Source organism: Cynoglossus semilaevis, chromosome 10 (assembly GCF_000523025.1).
Source record: "Cynoglossus semilaevis isolate Cse_v1.0 chromosome 10, Cse_v1.0, whole genome shotgun sequence".
Taxonomy (NCBI): Eukaryota; Metazoa; Chordata; class Actinopteri; order Pleuronectiformes; family Cynoglossidae; genus Cynoglossus; species Cynoglossus semilaevis.
In genome coordinates, this window is record NC_024316.1 from 5,318,498 (window position 1) to 5,327,838 (window position 9,341).

A 9,341-nucleotide genomic window follows, 5' to 3' on the forward strand; every position below is an offset into this window, starting at 1 on the left:
TTGTAGAAGACTCTTCTTATATTGGTCACCTGTGTCTGCGCCAGTTTGGATTGTAGCTGGTCAATGCAGCGTCTCATCCACTCTTTCTCTTTCTCTCCTTCTTCTCGCTCCCTCTCCAGCTCTTCATTCTTTCTCCGCAGCTCTCTCATACCTTCTTCCAGTTTTTCCTTATGGCTCTTCAGCAGCTGAAGGAAATCACTTGCACCTTCCACCGGCTGCAGAGAAAATCCATATTAGGGGCAGAACCAGACTTGTGTGTGCATAGTTAGAGGAGGTAATTGGGACCGAGACAGACCAAATACACTACCTCAGGTTAATAACATACATCTAAAAAAGGGGGGAAACAAAAAAGGTTTATAGAAGCAGTGGGAGGCTGTGGACAGGGGTGAATTAGTGGATCAGCAGTGCCAGTCTCAGTGTATTTATAGGATGATTTGATTCAAAGTAAAAAGCAAAGGAATTTTCTGAACTCAAACCCAATCCAGTGTTCCTGCTCAGAAGTCCATTGAAAACAACTTTCTGCTGGGCATGTTGTAGGCCCAATCACATGGTATGTTGAAAATCAATGTCTCACTAAATTATTATTATTATACACACAAATTTATGTTTAAATAATTCGATTTAATGTTGGTGACTCAATATTAAGTGGTGCCAAATACCCAGGGTTAGGACTGAACTCAACGCCTTAGAGATAACAGACGGTCTGAGCAGGAAGTCAGAATTTTTCAGCGTAATCATGATAAGGTGAGACCTAGTGATCTGATTGGTGCAATCAGGAAGTACGTAATCAGCAGTCTCACCTGACAGTATTCCCTGCCCAAAAACTCCCCCAGTACCTCTGACATTGAGGCAGGGGGAGTAGGGAGGGTGCTACTCAACGAGCTATGCACAGTGGCATCACCCTAAACACATGAGCAGACCTGTTAGATGAAAGGAAAATTATAATGTCAAGATAAAAACAAAAAAGAAAGTCATTAGTCTTACCAGGCTGCGAGGGGGTGTGGTCTGAGTGTGCTGATCCACTTCTTCAACTCTCTTCTTCTCTCGTTGGTCTAGTGTCTTTAAAAAAAAAAGAGTCAACTTTATTTCATTTGAGTTATAATAGTGATATTGTTGCAACCATTGGTCAGGAATTAGCTCAAGAATACATTATATGCAACTACAACTGTAAATTTCTTACTTTTAACCCCTGTTGAAAAATACATGTTTAAATCTCTCTTACCTGTGGTCCATCATGTGGACCGTTCCTGGCTGGGCGTCCCTGAAGGTCTTCAGTCTGGCAGCCATAACTAGAAGATGAGCAGTTGGTGGAGGTTGGTCCATTTACCATACTCTTTAAGGAGTGGTTTTCTTGGGCCAGTCTCTCTACCAGGGACCGGGCCTCCTGGAAACGGGAGCTAAGAAACTCTCTTTCTTCTCTTGTTCTTTGTTGCCATCCTTCCATCTCCTCGCAGCGCTGACGGAGGGCAAGGTTACTCCTTCTTAGGGCCTCTGAAGAACATATTCAAGGGGATTGATTTGCAACATCACTATGTTTTGTCAAATTTTTTGATAAAGGAAGATATGTTTGTGGGATTAGAATTATTATTTAATAAACAATAGTATCCATTTCCTTAATGTGGAGAGAAGACTGAGCATTGTGTAATCTGATGTAACATTTAAAGTGAAAGGATTTGAACAACAATTTAAGCCAGCTTTTTTACAGAATCCATTTAATTCATGTGAATACGTATGAATGAATCATAATATAGATTAATACAAAGCCCTTCTGGTATATGCTGTAGGTAGACAGGCACATGTCCTACCTCGCAGCTGCTGGTTATCACCTAACAATCTGGTCACCACTTCATTGGCAGCAAGTTCTGGTGGGACCCGAAGGGCCCCTCCACTGTCCTCTCCAGACATGTCCCACTGCAATGGGCCATCAGGTTGAGGCTGCACCATCCCTATAAAAAACCCCACAGATATTACGTTACTATTATAAGTTATACTGAAAAAACATAAAATGTGTATTATTGTAATATATACTGAACGGTTGTTAATGGGAAATTCGGCCTTTGTGTTTTGTTGATGTGACTGGCATTAACAACAAGATGTGCCTTGGTACAGTCATGGAGCCATCGTGGTTATGAGTGGGTTACACTTAACTGGTCCCGCTTTTACTTTCGGTGAAAGTCCTCGTTTTAAACTATTCTACCTCCAATCTGATCAGAATAATATATAACGAAGCTACTACCACTGACCGTGCTTTTCATATGACTGTCAGTGTCTGATGATGAGAATCTGGTCCTTTTCGTGGATAGAATCCACCTTTCACAGGTACCGGTAAACTAGATGAAAACATTACGTCATCGCCTCGAACATGGGGCATAGAAGCGCTGATTGACACAGAAATTTCATTCATGAATTTCTACCCACCTATCGTAGAGGATTACACCGTTTTTATTACTTCCAATGCCAATCATTATTTAAACGCACAATTGGAACCAAGTTATAAACAGCTAATGGCTACATGGACCGTGTTCCCTTCCCCGAAGGACAACAGGACCAAATGTCACACATCTAACACATACCAATTAGCAACTGTTTTTCTTACCTTTCTTCCTTTTTTAATTCCGCCTTTTGTCCAGAGTAACGATCCCTCGGACTGTAATTCACCTGTCAATAAACGTAAATAATGTCTCACACGTTAGGAGCTGGCTATTGCTAAAAGGCTAATAACTTAGCTTGTGGCTAATGACGTTATTAATATAACCCGCGACTAATTATTATGAAACGCTTGCTGACTTGTAATACCACAGCAGGCTGTGCATCTTTATAAAGACATTTTCATTAACGTCATTCACTTTTTTTCTCCTGTTAATTTTCTATCGAGACGATGCGGTTCTTGATTAGAGCCGAGCAGAATGTTGTTAGCGCAGGAAGGAAGTCGCGGATTATTTTGCCCTCAGAATGGACTTCAAGACGTCTTCTGAGGCGCCACAGCTTGATGGTTATTGGGCCGTGGGTTAATGTTTAAATTGATACTATTTTATTTTTCTTACTCTCGAGTTTCTGCGAGATAGTGTGGACTAGTCTATGTTTCTGTTAATTTTGGACTTCATAATCTCGTATTAACTGTGTACCATTTGCTTTGTAAGGAATGAGTGGAATTGTTTACGGGGTTTCTTCAAGAGAATTAAGAATTAATTCCACTTGTAAACTACACAATTCAGACATAGGGTGTGACATTAACTCACAGCTAATAAAATAAAACAGACCAAAGGGTATTCTTTACTATTATAGTTTTATAGAATACTTATTATAAACTACAGGTTGGACAGCCAAACAACAACCAAAAAACAAAAAAAATGATTTGCAAACATTGTTGCAAAGACATGAGAAAAGCCTCTGTCGTTTCTTAAAAGCAGCTGTCGTTTCTTAAAAAGGAAGTAAATTTTGTGAGACTATACAGTATTCTTTACAATGAACTCTTTTAAAGTGTTGCCTGCAAGAGTTTGATTTTGGTAAGAAAATGCCCATACATTGAGGAAATCCCCCTCCTTCCTTCTTCCGCTATAGGATATGACGTTGACGTAAGCAGCCACAGCGGCGGAGCTTCCTGTGGTTAATGTCCGTGTTTAAGCGGAGGTGCTGCTCAATAAAAATATTAATAATACAAATAAAAATACACCACTGAGTGAACGAAGCTACACGATGTTTCTATATTCTTTAGCTGGTATTTTTATTTTAATTGTAGCTTGGATTTGTCCAAGCCGAGCTCTTTATTTCCATATTGGAGAGACGGAGAAGAAATGCTTCATTGAGGAGATTCCAGACGAGACCATGGTTATTGGTGAGCTGCTTTTAGCTAGACTAACATGGATACGGACTATAAGCTGTGAATAAAAATGCACATCTGAATGAAAATCTGTGATATAATTTAGACTGTTAAAACGGTAATTAATGGTTTCCTATGGAAGCCGCGAGTTACAATATTTCAACGATCAAATAGTAGTGCTGCATAAAATGGCTGTGCACAACTCCAGTCTCTATTATGATAAAAAATAAATAAAAAAATATCATAGCTATATAATGGCTGTCTGTTTGACGCTGTCGTGTCATTAAAGTAATAACAAACAATAGCTTTCCTCTTCCTCCAGACAGCTGCTCAAGTGTTGCTCCTGGTAGATTATGTTTCCATCAAAACTGCACACTATGAAAAAGACAATGTGCTAATATTTTGTTACAAGTTTTCGTGAAAACTGCAGTGATGCTCAGTAGCATATCAATATTTCAATATCTATTGATATCATATCAATGGAATGCAGAAATTTTATTTTCCTATTATAAATTTAATATGCTACTATGCTACTTTATTATATATATATATATATATATATATATATATGTTTATTTATTTATTTATTTATTTATCAGTGTCAAACCATCCCTAAAGTTAGCCATAACAAAACTCAGTTGTTAGTTTGAGACAGAATGAGTGGTGTTGTTTTAACATCTGGGGTTTATATATCACAGTTGAACATTTTATAACACTGAGCCCCGTTTAAAAATCAATCTTAATGGTAGGTCTTAAAAAGAAACTGATTATAGGCCACAAAAACCCATTGAAATACCCTTTTTTGCCACTACATCCAGACACAGAGCCCTATGAGACTATCCTGACACAGAATACTACTACTACTACTTTGATGACAAAATCCCTTTTGTAAATACATATGCTCTGTGTGTCTTTGACAGGGAAGTACAGGACTCAGATGTGGGATAAACAGACCAATTCCTTCCTTCTGTCAACTCCTGGCCTTGGAATGCATGTGGAGATCAAGGATCCAGATACAAAGGTGAGAACCAAGGATTTTGTTTTTCCCTAATTGAAACAAACCAGTGTAAATAAATACAAAGTCTGAACACTGTTCTCTTACAACTCTCCCAGATTATCCTCTCTCGTCAGTACGGGTCAGACGGGCGCTTTACCTTCACTTCCCACACTCCAGGAGAACATCAGATCTGTTTGCACTCCAACTCCACTAAGATGGCTCTGTTTGCTGGTGGGAAACTGGTATGACCACATTTACAGTCTGTGGGAGGTTCACAGTACATTCTCCTTTCACAAACTGTGAAAGTCTTCCTAAATTTCACAGATTTATCGAGATGGTTTGGCGATCCTGTGTCTATGAGTTCTATTGTGCAATCACATACACAATAGAACATAATAGAGTTCTTCATATGCTCAAGGGTGGGAGTGGCGTAGCTAAACATACATTCTCACACCTGTACTGGCCTTACTGGTTTATCTGGTTTATAATTACAATACTAACACCATACCAGAAGTATTCGGAGTAATGCAAGGGTGTATGTAGGAGAGTACAGATTTATTTTAGGTGTGCTTATATGAGGCACTCTCACTGTTCAGACCCTGTTGGGACTTGGTATCGTCATTCATTATAAATGATCTGAGAAGAAGTGAAGTGCTGTAGGTCTGAGTGCTGCACGTGTTCTGATTGTGTCTCGAGACCACAAAAATAACAAGCTGTGACACTCCGACTCGCTGCAACCTGACTTTAATGTTTTAAAGTAATCTATCCTGAATTGATTTGTTTATTTTTAGTCTAGACACGGAATTAAAATCGAAGGTCACATAATATTTGGTTTCTTACAGTTAAATCCCATATCAGTATCCAAAGAGCTGTCACACTGGCCATGGACATACCCCTCCATACGTATTAGTTAAAATTTAACATGTTCCCTAGAACAGGCATGATGACTTTGGGTGTTTGAACACAGGGTAAAAGAAGTCAGGATCCTACACTTGTAGTGCTCTTACTGTAAGTAGAAAAGAACTGTTTAAGTGCAGAGCAGTCAAATGGACCACACTCGTAACTTCTTTAATTCAAAAGATGGTATTTTTGTCAACAAACTGCACCCCTGAATAATATCTTGTGCCTTTTTTTCTGACCTTGCAGAGAGTTCATCTCGATATTCAGGTCGGAGAACATACCAACAACTACCCTGAGATAGCAGCTAAGGACAAACTCACAGAGCTGCAGCTGCGAGTTCGACAACTTCTGGACCAAGTGGAACAGATCCAGAAGGAACAAAACTACCAGAGGGTCAGACAATAGAATGTGGAGATGCAGCATTAAAATGACAGACATACACTACAAAATGTTCCTTTTAAAAATCCTTTTGGTCTTTTTTTTTTTTTTTTCAGTATCGCGAGGAGCGTTTCCGTATGACGAGTGAGAGCACCAACCAGCGTGTCCTCTGGTGGTCCATTGCTCAGACGCTCATCCTCATCATTACTGGAATTTGGCAGATGAAGCACCTGAAAAGCTTCTTCGAAGCCAAGAAACTGGTTTAATCTGTCTGTGTGGACAAAGGCAAGATCAGGAAACGTGATTAAAAGAACAGGAATACAGTCTGGACTTATCTGAGACACGTCCAGACAGAGAGACAGAGAAACGTACAGACTTGCCATCAGCCAAAAGTGCTACAAGCAGCATCGCAGCAGTGGTTTTTATCAATCTGGGACTTTGTGTTTTATGTTTTAAGGTAGAAAACAACATTCTGATTGCTTTTTTTTTTTGGTTTCATGTTCAACACAAGAGTATTTGTTCTGTATCTCTCTGGGCAAGAGTTAGCAAGACACAAATGTATGTATATTTAGTTGGTTGTTTCTAAATCAATAATTCCTTATTTATTTCTGATGGTTGTCAATAAATACAGGTGTCTGGTTAAAAAGAAGCATTCGTGGTGGTTTGCTTTTGGCTGAAGAAGGATGGAGTGTGGAGTAGACCCCTGTGTCCGCCTGCACTGGGGCAAATTACTATGTCTATCATCAGCGTCTCAGCTTCTGAAATGTATGGAGAACTTATAAGTGAAATTTGTGAGAGATACAATGAGTTCTGTGCCGTCTGACTGTATTTCTCCCAGACAACTACATTTTCTGAATGTAAGTAACACAACTAACATCCAAAATTCCTATATAGAAAGGTTTCACCCGCAAGATTTTACAGTAACAGCACCACCTTGTGTTCATAAACCTTCATATTCCACGTTGAGATTCTACAAACGCAGCTGTTACGTTATAACTTTTCAAAGAGAAGATTTAGGAATTTGAAAAAAAAAACAACATTGTATCTTAAACTGGTTTAGACTAAATTTAACATCCATTATTGATAACAAACATCAATAATACATGTACATTTGATTTAGAAATGTAACAAATCCATTCAATACTTTGATTATTAGTAATAATCTGTGTATTTGAAAGCCTTGAGTATATATTAAAAAATATATATAATCTGACAAGTGTTTGCGTAAAAAACCAAACCAACTGTTAACCATGTCAAGAAATGCACAGCTGATGGCAGACAGTTTAAAAGAATCATTTATTGCTGAGCTTTATTTTCCTCAGAGCCTGAAATCAACACCCTGATTAGACATTGTCCAACCTGGACACAGAAATTAGCTTGTTTTTGGACATTTCTGGAAAAAAACACCCACTTCCAGTGTCAAACACTCACTAAAGAAAACTACATACGTTTAACCACAGTCACGACTTTGCATAGATGGACTCTGTCGCCCCAACGCCAGACACCATGGCACAGACACGAGACCGTCGCGGAAAAACAAACAGAATTCTCAAATGTGTTTAAAAGTCAGAGACCTAAATAGATGTTCTTAACACAAAGAAGTAACTGACGTCACACACACACACAATACCACACGTCTTTATAAAGGGATAAATCATTTATTAATCAAGTCTTTATCTGTACAACAACAAAAGATGGATGAACGCAGGAGCTCTGACAGCACTCTCCACTGTGAAGCCCAGTTCAACAGTGACAACGTTGTGATGAGACAGTAGAAAAGATCACATCAGTACAACAAATTATCACTATCACACAGATTAACTGTTGTTGTTTTGCTTGTGCACGTGTGTGGTGTGTTTCCAGTTATTCTTGTTCGTGGTTAATAAAACACTACCTTTAAAAAAATCAGTCGACCTAGTTCTGTAGCCACTGCTACGTTTGAGTGTTCTGATGCCGCAGCGAGGGCACGAAAGTGAGGGGGCATTAGGCAATTACACTTTAAAATGATGGCAGACTTTAAAACCCCACGTCCACAGTGCTCTGTGGAAACAGTCGGCTTCACTTACTTAGTCCTTCCACTGATGATTTTCTGCTTTTAAAACCTTCAGAAATGTTTATTTTCTTCCAAGAGTTTCCGCTCATTTGTTAGACACCGTCAGATGCTGCATCTTCTTGGCCGCCTCCTCCGACACCACCTTGGAGGTTTTCTCTGGACTGGGAGCCGGACTTGGGACTGGACTGGGATTTGGGGTGTTAGCTGCACTGTTGGGATATTCCCTGTTACCGAAAATGATGCTGCCCACGCGTACATTGGTGGAGCCCACCTCAATCTTTAACAAATGGAAGAAGGGAGATGTGAGAGAAAGGAATATGTCAATCACAACACATGAATATATATACATATATATACACACACACACACGTATATACAGTATATATTATAAATATATACATACATTTATATATATGGATATATATATATATATATACACACAGTATATTACAGCTTAGTGTCACTGTTCCTCAAAATGCACAACAACCAGTTAAACTTAATCAATAAAAAAAAATCACATGACTGCATGACAGGAGCTGCAACGGAGGCAACTTCTTACTTTATGACATCAGTCAAACGTCAAACGTCTGTAAATTTAAAACACCAACCTGTAAATTATTCATGATCCAATTTAGAGGAAAATGGTGATAAAACACAACAGGAGTTGAGTTTAAACCCCATATGCAAATGAGAATGGCTTTTTTCTATTCCTCTATTCACATTTCAAGGTTTGACTGTCAACTTAAAGGAAATGTGTGACTTGTACACCTAACACACGTTCGCAAACTCAGCATCTGAGGGTTTCATGTAAATACAATCCTGTATATGCATGATGGTGATAATGTAATGATGAGTCAGACTCACTGCATGCTCAAAGTCTGTAGACATTCCCATGCTGAGCTCCACCTCCTCCATGGGGAACTTCAGGCTGTCACAGACCTCCTGTCTTCGACTGAGCAGCATCTGAGACAGAAGCAGAGTCATGACTGACAGAAACACATTGAAGAAATAATACAATAAATAAAAATTAACCTAAATATGTCTGGGTAAATCTAGTGTAACATTAATGGGATGTCTGTCTTCCAATCTTGACTAAAACTCTTATGTGAGAGTCATTTGTACTTGAAAGTCTGGGTTGGGGCCCAGCGTGAGATTGTAGCCATATCGTCCAATGGTCATAAGTCCTGAGAAGT

The 9,341-nt window shown here is 39.0% G+C and overlaps 4 protein-coding genes across 10 annotated transcripts in view; 1 reads left to right on the plus strand and 3 right to left on the minus strand.

Moving 5' to 3' along the window:
• The window catches only part of ikbkg (inhibitor of nuclear factor kappa B kinase regulatory subunit gamma), an 8,385-nt gene extending 5,424 nt beyond the window's left edge, over window positions 1-2,961 (minus strand). The window contains exons 1-7 of one of the 6 annotated variants that reach the window (XM_008318331.3): window positions 2,597-2,961; window positions 2,244-2,330; window positions 1,806-1,946; window positions 1,223-1,491; window positions 985-1,059; window positions 801-902; window positions 30-215 (exon numbers count right to left, since the gene is read on the minus strand). In XM_008318331.3, coding sequence (XP_008316553.1) covers window positions 30-215; window positions 801-902; window positions 985-1,059; window positions 1,223-1,491; window positions 1,806-1,944 — 771 coding nt within the window. In that variant the 5' untranslated portion in view covers window positions 1,945-1,946; window positions 2,244-2,330; window positions 2,597-2,961. Of the gene's footprint in view, window positions 1-29; window positions 216-800; window positions 903-984; window positions 1,060-1,222; window positions 1,492-1,805; window positions 1,947-2,243; window positions 2,379-2,596 lie in introns of all 6 variants that reach the window. The other 5 variants (XM_008318333.3, XM_008318330.3, XM_008318335.3 and 2 more) reach the window with 5 other exon arrangements.
• Window positions 1-9,341, minus strand: part of snphb (syntaphilin b) — a 1,167,912-nt gene that overhangs the window by 389,760 nt on the left and 768,811 nt on the right. The window lies entirely within an intron of this gene.
• On the plus strand, window positions 3,565-6,741 carry tmed4 (transmembrane p24 trafficking protein 4). The gene is made up of 5 exons (XM_008318329.3): window positions 3,565-3,835; window positions 4,741-4,841; window positions 4,934-5,059; window positions 5,964-6,110; window positions 6,212-6,741. The coding sequence occupies exons 1-5, from the start codon at window positions 3,697-3,699 to the stop codon at window positions 6,359-6,361; spliced, it is 663 nt and encodes a 220-aa protein (XP_008316551.1). The 5' UTR covers window positions 3,565-3,696; the 3' UTR covers window positions 6,362-6,741.
• plpbp (pyridoxal phosphate binding protein) overlaps window positions 7,734-9,341 on the minus strand; it is a 4,206-nt gene continuing 2,598 nt past the window's right edge. Inside the window, exons 6-8 of the mRNA XM_008318328.3 lie at window positions 9,271-9,341; window positions 9,013-9,111; window positions 7,734-8,425 (exon numbers count right to left, since the gene is read on the minus strand). The exon at window positions 9,271-9,341 is cut by the window's right edge and continues 75 nt beyond it. Coding sequence (XP_008316550.1) covers window positions 8,234-8,425; window positions 9,013-9,111; window positions 9,271-9,341 — 362 coding nt within the window. The 3' untranslated portion in view covers window positions 7,734-8,233. The remainder of the gene's footprint in view (window positions 8,426-9,012; window positions 9,112-9,270) is intronic.

Excerpts from the sequence above, each read along its gene's own strand:
- tmed4 (XM_008318329.3), top strand. The coding sequence starts at position 3,697 with ATGTTTCTATATTCTTTAGCTGGTATTTTTATTTTAATTGTAGCTTGG. Across the intron at positions 3,836-4,740 it reads AGACGAGACCATGGTTATTG|GGAAGTACAGGACTCAGATG; the intron begins GTGAGCTGCTTT and ends TGTCTTTGACAG. Across the intron at positions 6,111-6,211 it reads AGGAACAAAACTACCAGAGG|TATCGCGAGGAGCGTTTCCG; the intron begins GTCAGACAATAG and ends TTTTTTTTTCAG.